This window comes from Filicampus tigris, chromosome 2 (genome assembly GCF_054856515.1).
Source record: "Filicampus tigris isolate MCC_2025a chromosome 2, RoL_Ftig_1.0, whole genome shotgun sequence".
Taxonomy (NCBI): Eukaryota; Metazoa; Chordata; class Actinopteri; order Syngnathiformes; family Syngnathidae; genus Filicampus; species Filicampus tigris.
The window spans coordinates 31,948,419-31,967,148 of record NC_141218.1 but is presented as its reverse complement, the minus strand read 5'-3'; the positions used below and the strand labels follow the sequence as shown (position 1 = coordinate 31,967,148).

Genomic DNA, 18,730 nt, shown 5'->3' with positions numbered 1-18,730 from the left:
TAAGTGTACAGTTGTGTGCCAAAAAATTTGAACATTGAGGTAAAGTTAATTCAATAATGTGTTTAAAAAAAGTGGTAACTTGTACGTTATATCAGTTCACCACACCCAAAGTGAAATATTTCAATCCTTTATTTGTTTAAATTTGGATGATTAAGGCAGAAAGGCACAAGAATTAAAAAAAAAATCCAGTGTTTCACAAAATTAAAATATCATGCCAAAGTTCAATATTGTAGGTTCCCTGTGTCCGAATCTTGCCGGCTAGTTAACTCAAAACAACTGCGGAGGATTTCTTCTGGCTTTAAATGGTCTCAGTCTGGTTTAGTAGGCTTCAGAATGGTCAGGAACACTGCTGATTTGATGGTTGTGCAGAAAACCATCATTGACACCCTCCACAAGGAGAAAAGGTCTGAAAACAAAATTGCAAAAGAAGCTGGATCCTCCCGGAGCGCTATATCAAAATAGATGAACAGAGTGTTAAGAGGAAGTGGAAAATGTGGCTGGAAAAGTTGCACAAGTGATGGGGATGCAGTCGGAGAAGATGTCAAGCAACGGAGATTCCAGAATCTGGGGGAGCTTAATAAGGAGTGGACTGAGGCTGGTGTCAGTGCATTCAAGGACCACCACAAACGTCTGCATGACATGGGCTACAGCTGTAGAATTCCATGACTCAAGCCATTTCCGAACCAAAATCAACATCAGTAGGGCCTGAGCTAGGCTAAGGAGAAAAAGTCTGGGGCCAAGTGGCTCCAAGTCCTCTATTTAGATGAAAGCCAATACTGTACTGCATTTCATTTGGAAATGAAGGTCCCAGAGTCTGAAGAAGCACGAAAGTCAAGTTCTTAAAGTCCAGTGTGAAGTTCCCACAGTCTGTCATGGTTTGGTGAGCCATGTCATTTGCTGGTTTGGGTCCATTGTCTATGGCAGCTGGCCATCAGAAAACTTTAGAGCACTTCATGCTTCCCGCTGCCAACAAGCTTTATTTTTTTTCCCCAATTTATTTAATTTATTTTCCAGCAGGATTTGGCACCTGCCCACAAAGTCAAAACTACCGAATACCAGTTTTACTAGCCATGAAATAACAACACTTGACTGGCCAGCAAACTTGCCTGACTTGAACCCCATTGAAAATTTATGTTGTATTGTGAAGCGGAAGATGAGGGAACAGAAACCCCGAAATGCAGCTCATCTGGAGGTCAATATCAAAGCATCTTGGGCTATAATAGCACCTGAACTGTACTAAAGAGTGATTGCCACCATGCATGTTGCCTTTATGCTGTCAATCCAAAAAGAGGCCCAACAACGTACTGAAGGCATATTACTTTAATACACTTTCCAAAAGGCCAACATTTCTGTGTTTCCTTGTTGGTCACATGAAGTATTTTAATTTTGTGAAACACTTTTTTATTTTTATTTGGTTTGTGTCTTTTTGCCATAATTATCAAAAAGACTAAAAATATTTCAACTTATTGTGAACTAATATATTGTACATGTTTCACATTCTGAACCAAATTATCGAAATAAATTAGCTTTCCCTTGATATTCTAATTTTTGGCCATGCACCTGTGTATGTGTGAATTTTGCTGTTGTGACAACTCAATTAACCATACGGGATGAATAAATTACCAAGTATATCCGTCCATCAATCGATCCATTGAGAGCCATCTACTGTATCTGTCTATTTAAATAAGTGGAAATTCAAATCAAAACAGTTGTGGAAGACAAAGATTACGTCTCAGTCCAAGGTGACACATGATCAAAATGTGATGAGGAGACGTGTTCTTCGTCTGCCTCTGAGCAATGCTTGGGCCTCAGGCTGCCTTTGGATTAAATGAGAGGTAGGTACTTGGGAACAATACAATGCTCTTTTCTCACTCCGTCTAATCCTTGTTGGTATTGCAAGCGGTTTCATATGACTCCACAGAGAAAAGGAGACAAGCGCCCCTAAGAACAATTGTTTTACTACAGACTACAGACAAGAAAACGAGAAATGTCAACTGTGAGTATAGCAACTTTTCATTGTTTGGGTCAACATTGTGAATGTATGTTTGAGGAAGTTTATGTATTTAGTAGTAGCGGTTTAGAATTAGCATCCTTACCTGTTGGGTTAAAAATAAATCACTGTAATATAGAATAGAGCAAGGTAAAATATATAATAAAGCATGTTGATGCGAGAAAATAATTGCATGGTAGCTGTACTGTATTTGCTGGATGTTATTGTTGTTGGTAGTATCTTGCTCTAGCAAACCATTTTTCTTTTCTTGGTCATATACAATACTGTAGATCTTTTACAGTTACAGTATAGTACACGGAGGAGAATCACACACACAATTGTCATTAAAGTGCAGGATTGTGTTTACTTTCATTGAAGCATATTAAAATGGGTTACATGTTGGCACATTGATACTGTTTTGTAAGATTTGTTAATAAGACATATATCGGATATATTTTCCCACCCATAGTTTTGACCCATTCATTACAGCATATTTATCATCGAATGAACCCCATCTAAAAATCTACTGTGGGCTTCATTTTTTGATTGTAGCCTCCACCAACCTCTTGTGAGTGGATGCTCCTGGTTGAACAGAAGAATGTAAGGAACACTCTTTTTGGTCCCTTTTCTGCCCAAGAACCATCAAGTTGACCGTAGTTTCAAAGAGCATACAAAGATACGTAGTGTTCATTTCCACTCATTTGTTGCTCGTCATGTTCCCCAAAGCCTCTGCAGTGGCACAGCACAGATGATTATGCAACAGCAATATTTTCCTCCTGTTTCTTGTTACTTTCCGGCAGATAAATGTTCGGGTTACGAGCATGGACGCTGAGCTGGAATTTGCCATCCTGCCCAGCACTACTGGCAAACAACTTTTTGACCAGGTACATTGTATAACACCTGCTAATAGGCCCTTTTTAACCAGCAATGTTATGCTATTGTTATTGCCACTGTTTAGAATCTAAACAATTGTTTTCACAATCTAAACTTTAGATAGTGAAAACAATCGGGCTGAGGGAGACGTGGTTCTTTGGTCTCCAGTACCAGGATAGCAAAGGCTTTTCCACCTGGCTAAAGCTCAACAAAAGGGTGAGAAGAAAGTTTATGTGTCAGCTTGTTGGCATATCTCTTACATGACCCGCCCCATTACCCACACCCTTGACAGATGCTCACAAACGTGACTGTTGATCCATTGAGGTTAATTAGCTACTTGCTGTGTTAAATCCCTTTGTTGGGGGGTGCCAATCCCAGGTGACCGCTCAAGATGTGAAGAGGGACAACCCTCTGTTGATAAAGTTCAGGGCAAAGTTTTACCCAGAGGATGTTGCAGAAGAACTTATCCAGGAGGCAACACAGCGTCTCTTCTTTCTGCAGGTTAGTGAATACAAAACCAATGGCAGTGATCTTGAAAGCACACAAAATAAAAAACAAGGTTTTTAACTTTACTATTTCATTATTCAAAAAGTTGTAGCAATTTCTTTTTTAAATATTTATACCTTATAGTGTACTCCAAATGACTAGCTTTACATACTTTACATTCATGTTAATTAAAGCTGCAAGTTCAAGACTAACAAAAAAACCTACAACTAGTTAGTTTAGTTTTATAGTGGTACCTTGTAGATGCACATACGAACCAGGAACCTCAACTAAAATAAATGCCACAAAAACCTCTGGGGATTTCCCAATGGCTCAGGCAAAAGGTTATTATCTTCGTTTTTTCACAAGGGAGTTCATGAGCACAAAAATGAATCCATGTGCGTCAAATAAACCCCAGAAGTCACATGGGTTTTCCCGTGTGTGTTATAATAATAATATAAATACTAACAGTGAGCAGCTGCTATTGTTTTTGCTTTAGGTTAAGGAGAGCATCCTAAATGACGACATTTATTGTCCACCTGAGACTGCAGTGCTTTTGGCCTCATACACAGTTCAGGTCAAACTTGGAGACTACAGGAAAGATTACCACGTACCAGGCTACCTAACAAGAGAGAAGCTCCTTCCCCAAAGGTAGTCACTCCATCCCATGGATACAAACTTTAACTTTATTCACTCATCTGGATTCTAACTGTGTGTCACCTTCAATGATAAACCCAGGGTTTTAGAGCAGCACAAGCTGAATAAAAATCAGTGGGAGGAAAAAGTTCAGGTGTGGCATCAAGAGCACAAGGCAGTGCTAAGGTAAACCAGAGACAACGCACTCTTCCCTGCAAATAAGTGATTCTGTCATCATGACATGACTCTTTGTCACAGGGAAGACGCTATGGTGGAGTACTTGAAGATAGCCCAGGATCTAGAAATGTATGGGGTCAACTACTTCAGCATCAAGAACAAGAAAGGAACAGAGCTCTGGTTGGGAGTGGACGCCCTGGGCCTCAACATATATGACAAAAAGGACAAGTAGGTCCTCAACTCCCAGCTGCGACAACTGTTCATTTAAAGAGTTAAACACTCTTCAATGCTCAAATCTTGGCCAAATGCTTTGTAATGCAAAAAGTGCGTTTTTGCTAATCCGTCACAAAATGATGTCAGATTCGTTAGCAAATCTGATTTCAACTCTTTTGAACACCTCTTGCACTCAATTCATTTAATTTCTTATGGGCCCAGCAAGGCTCGAAATAAGCTTACGCAAGGGCTTTAGTGTCCCCTCCGCTCCCTCTGTGCGGGATTCGGGGGACGGATAGCGCGGCAGCCCTGGTGGATCCCTCATCATCGATTGGGGAATGAGCCACGCTTGCATGCGAGGCTGTCTTTGTCTTTGGACCTAACGGTGCAGTGTGTCTCCAAGTTCCTGACATACGATGAATGCACCACCTGAGACCGCATGTGATGTTAAATTCATTCTGCCCTTCCTGAGCATGTTTAGACCACAGGTGTCAAACTCAAGGCCCGGGGGCCAGATCCGGCCCTCAACATCATTTTATGTGGCCCGTGAAGACAAATCATGTGTTAACTTGACATGTTTTTTGAAATTGTCTTCACTGTTAACACAATATATATATATTCGATATTTCAAGCCTTTGTTACCAATTCTTCCTTTAAAATACATTGAAAAATAGTTGAACAAAGCATTTACTGACTTGTGATTTCAAAACTAGTGATCATCAATTAGTTGTCTATGAGGCGATCACACATTTACATAGGTTAACAGTCGTAACGGCCCTCCGAGTGAAATCAGAACTACGATGTGGCCCGCGACAAAAATGAGTTTGACACACCTGCTTTAAACTGTTTAATGACACCCCAGTTGGATTTTATTGTAAAACTAAACCCACAGCAAAGGAATACACACATTGTATATTTAAAGTGGAAGTCAACCCAAAGATTTTTTTCCAAGAATGTGTTCTATGCAGGTCCACTAGTTGACACAAGGCATTCTGATTAATATTGTGTTTGTGGAACATGCTTTAAGCAGCAAAATCCACCCTTTTTTAGCCATCTCAGAGGGCGGCCATTTTGTCACTTCTGTCAACTGAAAATGACATCACAGTTGCGCAGAGCTCTGCTGACGACCAATCATGACTCAGCTTCAGAAAACAGGTGAGCTGTGATTGGTCGTTACCTGAGCCCTAAGCAACTGTGATGTCATTTTCATTCAACAGAAGTGACAAAGTGGCTGCTCCCTGAGATGGCTAATGCTACGTTCACACCAATCGTAGATGAGCGTTTCGCATTCACTGGCGTTTGACCACGGGAAATTTGAAACGTTAATTCCACAGCTGCTGATTCACATACAGCGGAGGGGGGACGGGCTTCGCTTGGTAGTAGACGATGATGGCATTTTTCAACACCGCAATCAAGTGGCCGACACTGTGCTAATGCAAACAATATTGGCATCTTGGTAAAGTTCAACAGCTGTAAAAAAAAAAAAAAAAAAAAGAAAGAAAAATTAAAAATAAAATAAATATAAACATACCAGGTATACCTAGCTCATCGCTTACGGTTCTCCAAGCCTGGTCTCTTTTTTTCTTGTCCCGGTATTGGTAGCTGGCCGTGTTATATAGCTGTCCACAAACGGCAACGATAATCTTTTTCTCCATTTTGCACTCTCCACACAAAACCCGCAGAGTGTACAGGACACTGTGTGTGAAGTAGTACTACCCGATGCAGACTTTCATAAGGGCCCATCGAGAATGCTCCGCCCCCTCTGTGATGATATCCGCACTCCGCCCCTGAATCAAGGAATTATCATGTGAATGCAAATAGACGTCTAATAGACTAAATATAATTGACGTGGGGGGGGGGGGGGAGCTTGGCGTATCGTGGGGGCGTGGAAGAGACGGTGCGAAACTAAAATAGATGACGGGGGAGGGGGGTTCATACAGCAGGCGTCACACTACGAACGAAAGTTAATCGGGGGCGGGAGGGCAGCCAACACGTGGTTCAAAAATCCCGGAAATAGACCGGGGAAAATACATTTTCATTACTTTTCCCGAAGTTCCCAATGGCCAACACGCCCCTGGATGGATGGATATTTCAAGTGTGAATTTGAGTAAATTATCCTATTTCCTGAGCTAGATAGAGTCCTTAAAATCATTATTGATGGTTATTATCTAACAAATGAATAATCTAAACACTTTTTGAGAACATTGATCAACATTGGTGTCAGCAAAACTGGCCTTGGATTTACTTGGCGTCGGATTGATACCAAAATATGCACACCACTTCTTTTTCTGTTTCTTTCCAAACTATTGTTAGTGATGTGTGGATCGGTGCTCCTAATACCAGATCTCTATGGTCTAAGATCGATTCTCAAATCAAATTAGCAATGCTTTTGATACTTCAGTCAGTCAAGATAAATGTATATTTACAGGAACAAAGCAGAAAAATACTGTACTAAACTATTGAGATCTTGTCTAAATGATTTGTGGTTGGTAGGAACTACTTTTCCTCGCACATAGGTAGATAAAGTATGTTTTGGTAAGTGCAGTGGCACACCAAGATGCTCATTTTCAGTTTGACGCTGTACAATGGCATTTTGGTAAAGCACAAATGAAGTCATGTGTGGAGCTATTTTAGCTGCAAACAGTCAAAATGTGGTTTGTGGTGTTTATGAAAACCTGATAAAATTTGTGAAACACCTCAGGTTAAACCACAACATAAAATGCAAAGCATTCATGAAGAGAACACATCACGGACAGAAGAACAGAGTACACTGTCGTTCCTTCGGTGCTGCAAGCTAATCTTAATTTACTGATATTAATTTATTCAGTGTGAAATGCTGGGATATTTATTTGAAATCAAAGCAGATATACTTGCTGGAAACTATGACATACTCTGTTGTATGCATGATGTAACACTTGTGTGCTTTGTATACAGATGCTATAATAAATAAAAGAAGTGAAATGTACTCTACTGGAATTCTAGGCTTGGCTCAGAGATCTGAAGTTCAGCTCAGGGAGGAAGTGGGGCAATTGTTTAAATCACAGAGACCAGACTTCTGATGAAAAAATGCAAGTGCATTCACAAAACGAAAAAAGAAATGTTTACAATATTTACAATGTTTGAACAATTAAATCCAAAAATCGATGATCAATGATGGTTGAAAGTCTGAGGTAGCCATAGTTCACACATGTATTGATGTAAGGGATGTCCAGTGTAATTGCTGCAGTAGATGAATGGAATGGCTCAACAGCTCCCCAAAACCTAAGGTCATCTTTGGAATTACCCTGGAAAACCTGAAGTTTTCCCAGAAATTCAACACCTACAAAATAATTAATATCTCAGCCCCTGTAGCAGACAGAAACACGATTAAAAAAGAATTTGAGACCTTAGACATGTGGCTTGGACACAGCCCCGAGTTTATTAATCCTTACCGTTTCAATCGAGGATGTAAAAATAAAGTGTCAGTGCAAGAGAAGCACTATTTTTAATGTAAAAAAAATCGGGTGGTAATTACCATCCTCTATTCTGTTACAAAGACGTTGATATTGACATTGTCTACAAACATATATCTTAACCATATATCACGTCTGACTGGTTCTGCTGGTTCAAAGTCCACAAGCGCGTCATCTACATCACCGCCGTTTATGTAGTAAATGCAAATATAATCCAGGTTACACCCTCCCCCTCTTTATTCCATGCACGTCCCGATGCATGCCTAAATCTCCAAAATACCTACGACAGGACCACGATCAAGAGCTTCAGTATATGCATTCGCCAAACTATGAAACAAAGAAATCAGTGGGTTGACCAGGCTGGAATATGTAAGGCGACTAGGTTGTTGGCGCTTCGAGGGGCTGCTTCGGCCGAAATAAATGAACTGAAATTAACAGGACCCATAGATGACCCAGATTGGGCAGGTGTAAAATCGTCCAGCTCAGCTTCCAGAAGTAGCTCGATCGCAATTAAGTTTTGGTCAAGTGCATCGGTGAGTATTTTATCTCCTCCATCCTCCAATGATAACTGCACAGGGTCTAGTGAAGTTGGTTCCACGAGATGAACTTCAGATGGCATTTGCTTAGAAGTCCCTTCCCTCTCTTGAGATGTGAGTGAATTAGGCACAAAGGACTCCTCATCCTCATCCAAGCTCTCCCCAGGTGGTGCAATAGGTGAAAGGTCAAAAATTCCTTGGACACTGGGTTGTAGGGTCTGTCCACCTCTACTATTAGCGATTTGAGGGAGAGGCTCATGGCCTATTACCTTTGTGACTGTGTATTCTGCAGGAAACTGATAAATGTCTGGAATAATTGGATCCACATCCTCTTCCTCCAGCACTTCCGCTGCATTAGAGCAGTTAAGAGTCTGGCTAAGGGTTGTCATTGTGAAACAGTGTAAAGATCATCAGTGGGGTAAACTGGCAGGGGACCACAAGGGAGTAATTGATCTCTATGCAATGAACGAGAGGGACCATCTTGATTTTCTGGTTACACGGTATAGACTGGTAAATCTCCAGCATGGTTGATAACCTTGTAGATCCCTTGCTCCGATTTGTCCTCCAGTTTACGCTTCCCGCGCAGACGAACACATTACAGCAAGAACGCGGTCTCCGATTTCAAGACGGCTAGGCATTATTCTCTGGTCAAACCGTGTTTTGTTTTTCACAGCCGACTTGAGTGCATTCTCAGAGGCAAGTTTGTAACTTTCCTCAAGAAATGAATGGCGCTTCTTCACGTATTCAGAGTGAGTAATTGGTTGAGTTTTTCTAACAGGTAGATTAAATGCTAGATCAATTGGCAGGCGTGGACAACGGCCGAACATGGGTTCATATGGCGTGTAACCTGTGACTTGGTTTCTCATAGGTTTCTCATACAATTACACGCAAGAGGCTTGATATGCTCACGGCACTTTGATTGTTCTTTGTTTTCCTGGGTTCCAAGCATGTTGAGAAGAGTGCGGTTAAAGCACTCGACCGTATTTCCCCTTGGGTGTTGAGGAGTGGTTCTGCTCTTCCTGATGCCTGAAATTTCGCAAAACTCTTTAATCGGTGTAGATTCAAAAATTCCGTCCTTGGTCTGAGTGGAGGCGCTCTGGGATACCATAGTGCACCAAGAAGTCATTCCAGAGGCACTTGGTCACAGTCTTAGCCTTCTCGTTGGTAGTAGGGATGGCAACAGCAAATTTTGTAAAGTGATCGGTAAGCACTAAAATATCTTTGGTGCTACTGCTGTTAGGTTTAAGCGTAACAAAATCAATGCACAGCAGCTCAAGTGGACAACTGGTCTTGAAGTTAATTAATGGGGCGGCTTTCTCTACTGGTGCTTTGTGCCTCACGCATTGTCCACAGGTCTTGATGGCACTTTCTACATCATTAGCCATCTTAGGCCAGAAAAAGGGTTGGCGAACCAAGTCAAGAGTGCTCTCTATTCCCATGTGTCCCATGTCATCGTGGAGACACTTTAATAAAAACAACAGGACGCAGGTCTGGAGGCAGAACCAACTGCTTGGTACGTTCGTTCCTCTCTTGTCTCCTTCGATAAAGAACTCCATCTCCAAGCTCCAGTCTATTCCATTCTCTCAAAAGAAGAGGTAGTTCGGGTAACTCATCTCAAATGGTAGGGAGTACCTTTTCGCCGGTTTCGAGCTGATGAATAACCTCACGAATGGTGGGATCAATGCTCTGCTTCTTTTTAAGATCAGAGTGAGACAGGGATGTTATGATAGGTAAACAATGAAACCCTTCGTTTATATAACCATCGGGCATGGAATTGATAGAGGCTGATAGAGACGCAATAGTAGCTTGACTAAACTTTGACTGGCATGTTCGAACTAAACCACTGTGACAGATGGCTTCCACAAGTTCAGGGGAGACGTCTTCCAATTCAGCAAGTTCGCACAACTGCTTCGTCATGTGGTGAACAGGATCCACAATCTTATCGTTAGGGTCCTCTGGAACATCCACATGAGAACGCCTCGAAAGGGCATCAATATCCAGATTTCGCCAACCAGCACAATATTGCAGTCTGAAAGAGTAAGTTGACAGTGCTGCCAACCACCGGTGGCTTGCTGCATCCAGTGCTTAAGTGAGGATATTGGTGATAGGATGTCTGTCACAACTGTAAAATTGCCAAAAACAACTGTAAAAAGCCAAAAACTCCAATTCGTGGGCCGGATACCTTGTTTCACTTGGCGACAACCCACTACTAGCATACGCAATCACTTGCACCTTTCCTTCTTGCTCTTGTTACAACACTGCACCCAATCCTGTTGTGCTTGCATCCGTATGTAATATTTAAGGCACCTTCGTATTGACGCATCCAAGGACAGGTGCTGATGTCAACCTGGAGATGACTGTTTCAAATGCATTCTGATGATCACTTGTCCATTTTCCTCCAAAAGGCAATTTTGGGTCAAGGTATTTGCATCCTGGGATCTTCACCCTGAATGAATGTCGAACAGGAGCATAGCCATAGCTTAGGTCATTCAAAGGTTTAACAATGGCAGCAAAATTCTTAATAAATCTTTTGTAATATCCAACAAAGCCCAGAAAAGATCACAACTCTTTCAGCTTGTGGAGGACTGGCCAGGATTTTAAAGCTTTTATCTTTTCTGGATTGGTCTCGATGCCTTTCTCAGACACGTGTCCTAAATAATTTACAGAAGACTGGAAACATTTGCAAATCCAGGTTACAATGACAACAGGCGGATACACAGATTTATTGTACTTCTGGTCAGCTAATAGTAAATGGAATTTTTCTGCCTGTCACAATGTGTTGCTGGCATAGATACAGTAGATAAACAAACATACATTATTTCCAGTAAACAAATAAGTTTTGCACAAATTAATTTGACAGTATTGCGATAGAACAGCTGTAAACATTGCTATAAAATAGTAATTGTCTGACTGCTACCCCTTTGTTGTCTATGTATTTTCCTTTGCTTCGTTTTAGCAGTCTGCTGCCAAGAATCTGTTCTTAGAAACCTTAGCTGGATAAATTAAGGTTAAATAAATAAAGTCAATAAATAAATGCTTTCAAGTAGGGCTGCAATTAAAGAATATTTTAATAATCAAGAGAGAAAAGATTATTTTGTTAGTTGATTGATGAATCGGATTTTGAATTTCTATCTCTTTATTCAAATTGAAAGTGCTGAAAATGCACAAACAAAAATTTAATGCGATTTATCTATTGGTTTAGTTCGGAACATGTCAGAAAATAGGCAAAAATCTTGATCATTGCTTTCCAAAGCAAAAACACATTTTCATTTAACTGAAGGATAAGCAGTCCACTTCAATGGACGACTACAGAAAGTGTGCAGCATTTAGTGTGAGAAGCTGAAATTCCAAGCATTTGGACACTTGTAAATTTAAAAAAAGGTACCGAAGCAACTCATTGATTATCAAAAATAATGACTTATTAATTGAAAATCGAATAGTTTTGCGATTAATCATTCCACCTCTACTTACAAGTTTAGAAAAAATAAATAATTTGATGCCTTGTATTCTTAGAAGCTGTGATTTGAAATGCACTACTTTAGATTTACAAGGCACATAAGCGTATTTGCACAAAGTATCGATATCAGATCAATATTGCCAATACCGGCTTGAAATTTTCTCAGTATCGAATTGGAAGGGAAAATCTGTGTCATCACACATCACTACCTACCTACTGTGCTAAGCCTGTTACCATTCATAATGAAATTATTATATGAATATACATGTTTTTGTATAGTTTTACTTTAATTATTCGTATCTCTGCTGTATCATAAAATATTCTGCAGGCTGACTCCAAAGATTGGCTTCCCCTGGAGTGAAATCAGAAATATTTCCTTCAATGACAAGAAGTTCGTCATCAAACCCATTGACAAGAAATCTCCGGTATGGAATACATGAAAAGTGCATCAAAATTGCTTATTTAGGAGAAATGGATTTGATCTTATGCAGACAAATTGAATGTCAAGATGTCAGCCGTTTTAGCTTGACATAATTCATGGATGTCTGTTCAATTAAAGACGAAATGTTCCCAGTAGGCCCACTAGTTGAAGTACGGCATTCTGTTTAATATTGCGTTTGTGGAATATGAGTTCAGCAGCAAAATCCACCCCTTTTTAGCCATCTCAAGAGGCGGCCATTTTGTTACTTCTGTTGACTGAAAATGACATCACAACAACTCAGGGCTCAGGTAACAACTAATAATGGCTCAAGTGCTTTGTTACAGCTCTAGCTGTTGTGAAATGCGCTCTATAAATAAAGTTGTATTGTATTGTATAAGTATAACTTTTTGTTAAATGTCCAGCATTGAATATGTAGTACTCATTGTTTGAGCTTGGAGATGTTTTATTCTTAAAAGTGTTTCACAACTACAAAGAAAAACCTAATGACTACTTCACAGTCATGCCAATTCAGATCTATTCACTGTGCCCGTAAACAGGTGGCGCACGTTACTAGGGGAAATGATCATGTTCCCACATGCATAAATCCCAGTTTGTACTGAAATTAGGTTATTTTACTGATGATCACTAATTTTGTCCAAGAATTCCACAATATTAAAACTGCACAATGAATTAGTTGCCAAGATACTGTGTCATACATCAAAACATAAATAATTGATGCTTTTTGTGTTATAGGACTTTGTTTTCTATGTACCCCGTCTTCGCATCAACAAACGCATACTGGCACTGTGTATGGGAAACCACGACTTGTACATGCGCAGACGCAAGCCGGACACCATTGAGGTGCAGCAGATGAAGGCCCAGGCAAGAGAGGAGAAGAACAAGAGGCAGATGGAGAGGTAAAAGGCAAGGACACAAGGACTTCTCTTTTGTACAGTTCACAGTGTGTTCTCTGTACTTAAGGAAGAACTGTCAGGGGATGGAGTTGTTTCAGATGTGTATTTATGCACAATTCTCCTGTCAGGGCTCTGCTTGAGAGTGAGAAAAAAAAGCGTGAAAATGCTGAGAAGGAAACAGAGAAGATTGCTCGGGAGACCATGGAGCTGATGGAGAGATTGCGACAGATTGAGGAGCAGACAAAGAGAGCTCAAGATGGTCTGACAACTTTTGGAATAGAATACAACTATTTACTTCTGTTTGCGAACATTTAAAAAAAAAAAAAAAAAAAAAAGGGGGCTTGCCATATTGAAATATTCATGATTTGAGAATTTTCCCCAATACGGTGTACACTATTAGTAACAGTAGTGCATATGCTGTGTTGTGTTTTATGCGTGCTGGATATTTCAGAGCTGGAGGAGCAGACTCGCAGAGCGCTCGAGTTGGAGAAGGAGAGGACGCTTGCACAGGCGGAAGCTGAGAGCCTGGACAACGACCACAGGGCTGCCATGCAAGCTAAAGAAGCCCTCCTACAACATCCCCAGTCAGATATGAAGAGTCAGGAAGAGCTGGTACATATCCACAATTCACCATTACACAAGCCTACATTTATGGAATCACATGTATGTCGGCTTGAATACCGAGTGAACGTGATGACGCTAGTTCATCAACGTCATTCCCACACACGTATATCCACTGGTTCTCGTTGGTTGCTCGTGAAAGTGGAAAAACTACTCATATCTGTCCGAGAAAAGGCGTCCCTCTGTACTTTGAAGAATCTCTTGAAAGTTCATCACTTTTGAGAGCATCTCCTTGCCTCTCTAACACCTTAACGTGTGGAACTAGTCTCCACCTTGCAATGCTTCACTATTGTGACGAGTTTCAAATAAAAAAAAGAGCTAGGACGCTAATGTGTGAAATGGAGAACAGTTAAGTATTATTAATTTGGTTCTCGACATGAAAGGAATTCAAGTTTGCACTATAGAACCCAAGAGATTGCGTTCACACAGGCACACACGCACCTTGACACACACCCACACACACACACACACGCATGCATGCGCCCACACACAAACGTCTTGTCATGACAGACAGAGCACAGTGACCTTAGATTAGGAGCACTCTTAACTCTTTCCCCATTTGTGTGCACGTGTGGATAGGCCACTGAGCTGGCAGAGCTTACATCGAAAATCTCCCAGCTGGAAGATGCCAAGAAGAAAAAGGACGAGGAAGCAATGAGATGGCAGAAAAGGGTGAGAATTCATGGAAGAAGCCGGAGCCAGAGAAAGGATGAATCCAAAATGAGCTCAGAGGGATGTCTGACACTTCTAAGTAAACAGGGCATAAGCGAAGATAGACAGAAGCAAGGAATCCAACACTGGCAAGAATATGAATAAGACTGACAAGTTTTTGACATTCAATGTGAACCAAAGTCTCGTAAATCTAATTTTGGTTTCAACTTAAAACCCTGCATTTGGATGCTCACATTGAAATGTGTCATTGTCAAAACAGCCATATATTCATTTACCGCTACTTCAATCTCCATCGATGTCCCCGTAATTACAAAAACACACATTCTGCATTTTGACCTTAGGTACACTTTCACATCAAATTTTGCCTCATGGTTAACTCATCTGCTTCACACTCTGAGGTTCGGGGCTCAAATTTTGGCTATGGCGTTGGCATGTTCTTGCTGTGTTGGTTTTCTTATCACACATTCCCCCAAAGTGTTTGATAGGCAGTACCAATTTAGAAAGATTTAGATTTTACATACATTTACTTTGTAGTGTAGTCATTTGAATTTGTGGTAAAAAGGTTTTCCTTTTGTAACCGAGGCAAGGCCCCTTTTTTGTCCTTAATAAATGGTACAGGTGGGTCTGGCAACAAATAGGAATAAGCAAGAGTAGTGGCAGCAATAACGATTTTTTCAAGTTTCATCAAGATATATACGTTCTTTTAATCCATTTTAAATGAGTAAATATTTTACACTTTTAATTGCAAACCAAATCTGAACTAAAGTAACAAACAAAATCACTGCAAACTCAAGCTTAATGCAAAACAACCAAACAGACAAACACTGCAAACAGCAGTCAAGGTTCTGTTAAAAGTTTGTCAAATGTATCTACCGTATTTAAAAGCTAACCTCCTTGAGAGCGGATTAAAACACACTGGAGAGTGTATTGTTGGCGTATTGTTGTAATCTAGTTGATAGCTCATTTAATTAAACAGCAGCGGCCAACTGAAATGAAAAACAACTCACAGGTTTCTGGTCCCTTGAATCAGCACAAACACCTCGCAATTTCAACCACCTGCCATTCTGAAGCCAAACAGACACCAACCGCCGCTCGGCCGTCCAACCAACGCGAGCCACCCTCCACAACTTGTTCACCGCAGCTTCCGCGAGCAAGACCACGGCTGGCGCAGGTGCCGTGCGTTAGCCAATTTAAGAGCATGGGCGGCCAGACAATATTGACATTCACTGCCAATCGGAAAATGGAGTGCCGCAACTAACCGCCTGGTTACACTTTAACAAAACGTCCCAACTTTATTGGAACAATGTCATGTGTCATCTTCCAAACCGCTTATCCTGTACAGGGTCGCGGTGAGGTGCTGGAGCCTATCCCAGCTGACAATGGGCGAAAGGCAGACTACACCCTGAACTGGTCGCCAGCCAGTCGCAGGGCACACACACACACAAACACCGTCACTAAGCGGGAACCGATCCCACACTGCCCGCACACAACTCAGGCGTGTGTACCACTACACCATCAGTGACCCTTATTGGAACAGTTTTTTTTTTTTTTAAATCGACCAGTCCAGGGTGTACGTCTGCCTCTTGCTCCAAGTCAGCTGGGATAAGCTCCAGCTCTTGCCTTCCCAGGCCGTGATCCTGAAGATTACAAATAGAAAAGAGATGGATGATCAAATCAATTATTATAATTCTCCCCTGGACTCGAGCTTGTGTTGAATCTCTTTATTACGAGAATGTGTACCTAATCTTGTGTCCGGTGAGTAGTTCTAGTAAGGGGAAATATTTCCATAGTCATACAAAATAGGTTGATCTTAAAAGGTGGACATGGCCCAGAAATAACACAACAACTGTCTAATTGTGTACATGGCCGGCGAGGGTGTCAAAAATTGTAACAGTTGTCCACTTACATGAATATGTAAATGTATTTGTTGATAGGCGATGATGGTCGAAGCTGATTTAGAGAGAACCAAAGAGGAGCTGAAGTCGAAAATAATGGGAATCCACATCCAGGATTCCGTCCACCCTCACATGCATGATCACGACGAGACAGATGAGAGCAGTGCCGAGGCGAGTGCTGAGTTGATGTCTCCCGGGACGCTACGTGACCGCAGTGAGGAGGAAAGAGTCACGGAGGCCCAGAAGAACCAGAGACTGCAGAAAAACTTGAAGGTATGGATACAAGAATATAGTGTAGAAGCAGCTCCAGGGGTTTGGCACCGTATTGCTGATATTTCGATTTAGATGTCTGTCCATCACTCAAAGTTGTCCCAAAAAGATGTTCCTCAAAGAAGGAATCCTTTCCACTCAAAAAGTTCCCCCTTCAAAGTATTTGTTGGACATTCAGACTGACTTGGAGCTGCATTATTTATATTTCCTAAATGATCAGCGCATTTACCCAGAAAACAGAAATGAAATCATCATTGCAGGTAATAACCAATTAATTGTAAAAAAAAATGTGGGTGTTGACTTCCTATTTAAGTTGACATCTTAATTGCCCCCAAAAAGCATGTTTTAATGTATCATATTGCAGGTAGCTTGTCATTCAAGTGGTTTTATTCACGCCGCATATGCCATCCACAAAGTCTATTAGTCCTGGAATAAAATCGGACTCTTATTTCCCAGGCAAAACAAGATACCGTATGATGTTGTATAGAATCTCCATCCCAAAAATGGACTTAATAACTGTGGACAAAAGAATGTTTTCAGATTGGGATTGAGGGGAGAAGAGGGGCGTGGGGAGAGAGAGGGCTGATGCTTTTGAATAGTCTCAGCTATGAGGATTGCATTCTGTGTGTCTGTGTTCTCTTTCAGTTCCTGAGTACGGAGCTTGCTCGAGCTGTGGACGAGAGCAAAAAGACCCCAAATGACCTGATCCATGCAGAGAATGTAAAGGCCGGCCGTGACAAATACAAGACCCTTCGTCAGATTCGTCAGGGCAACACCAAACAGCGCATTGATGAATTTGAGTCCATGTGAGAAATGCCCAATGATGGACTGGATGATTAACTCAATTTGATCAAATCGAGAAACAGAAAAGTAGCGCACTATTGAATTGATAACAGTATTGCATCTAAGAATGAATGAATAGACTTAAGATAACAACACATAATACACTGTTACTGTCGTTGATTTCAATTTTGTATCTGAGATTGGTCTGTGAGAAAATGACATCACTTACCGCAAACGCACACTAACCATAACCGTAACCATATTGTTGGGTACACCTGCGCAATCTAATGAGAGCCAATAGTTTCAACTGCATTTTCATAGATAATAATGCCCGGCTCGACTGACACAGAGGTATTCCTTTTTAACAATTACATTACTGGATTATTGAATGAATGAATATTGTCAAACTATAATGGGAGGGTTTCTGATATTTAGTTGTTCCTTATTTAGCCAATTTAGGGGGTGAAATTAAAGACGTGTATAACTGCAATGATGAACTCATTGTATTCTGACACAATTGTCTTACTGGATCTCAAATTGTGCAGGTTTGTGATGTATCAAATGAGTCTTTTCTGTTTTATTTTTATGTCCCTATAAAATGATACAGCTAGAGCCCTGGCATTTAAGTTTTTCATATTGTTCTCACCACATGCAAATTTTTATTTTCTTCATCAAAATAAAATAGACAGAGACACCATCTATTTGACAGCTCATGGTGCAGTCTCGCTCCAATGTGCCAAATAAGGCACTTCACAAAAACAGTTGCAGTTCAGTTGAAATGAAAATGCTCAGTGCCTTTGAAGAGTGTTCAGAGAACACTGTTACACTAACTGCTTGACAACTTTTGTCATACGTGATGAAAATTACAGTACAGTGAGTCAGGTATGCATTTTGTAGCTACTAATCAGTCTGTCCAATCAGTCTAGTCTGTTTTGATTTTTGTGTTTTTTACTTCTCATCCACCCGTCATCTGTCTCTTTCTCAATCTTGATTTTTACGACTTTGTAGTGATGACTACTTCAAAACCTTTAATACCAATAAGTAAGTCTAAAGCACACATCTGCTGTTTATTAAATGATGACATTAAATGATGTTTAAAAGCCCATGCCCACACTGTCCGCCTTATTTCCTGCAAAGCCCGTATCTTATCATTCCGCTGCTCTTTCCATACACCCCTTTGAATACACTTGATTGTTTTTCTTTGTTGTCACTGGATTAACTCGAATATAAGCCAGCTATCAGACTGCAATAGGACATCTATTTTAAGTACAGCTGTTACATGTTCTGTGAGGTTGGAAAATATCTGTTTAAATTCTGCGTGCAATACGGACTTTTCA

The 18,730-nt window shown here is 40.8% G+C and overlaps 1 protein-coding gene across 2 annotated transcripts; it reads left to right on the top strand.

Moving 5' to 3' along the window:
* Positions 1-1,882: 1,882 nt before the first annotated feature.
* Positions 1,883-18,498, top strand: LOC147152057 (moesin a-like). Of its 2 annotated transcripts, XM_086023926.1 has the most exons (15): positions 1,883-1,996; positions 2,543-2,590; positions 2,791-2,874; positions 2,984-3,079; positions 3,242-3,364; positions 3,846-3,997; positions 4,085-4,168; positions 4,241-4,387; positions 12,146-12,242; positions 12,992-13,155; positions 13,281-13,411; positions 13,604-13,764; positions 14,353-14,445; positions 16,380-16,613; positions 17,256-18,498. In XM_086023926.1, exons 1-15 carry the CDS (start codon positions 1,988-1,990, stop codon positions 17,418-17,420), a joined length of 1,788 nt encoding a protein of 595 aa, XP_085880052.1. In that variant the 5' UTR covers positions 1,883-1,987; the 3' UTR covers positions 17,421-18,498. The 2 variants fall into 2 exon arrangements, with proteins under 2 accessions (XP_085880052.1, XP_085880053.1); XM_086023927.1 differs by lacking the exon at positions 2,543-2,590 and having other exon boundaries at positions 1,893-1,996.
* The last annotated feature ends 232 nt before the right edge of the window (positions 18,499-18,730 follow it).

Excerpts from the sequence above, each read along its gene's own strand:
- LOC147152057 (XM_086023926.1), top strand. Across the intron at positions 3,998-4,084 it reads GAGAAGCTCCTTCCCCAAAG|GGTTTTAGAGCAGCACAAGC; the intron begins GTAGTCACTCCA and ends TGATAAACCCAG. Across the intron at positions 4,388-12,145 it reads ATATATGACAAAAAGGACAA|GCTGACTCCAAAGATTGGCT; the intron begins GTAGGTCCTCAA and ends AATATTCTGCAG.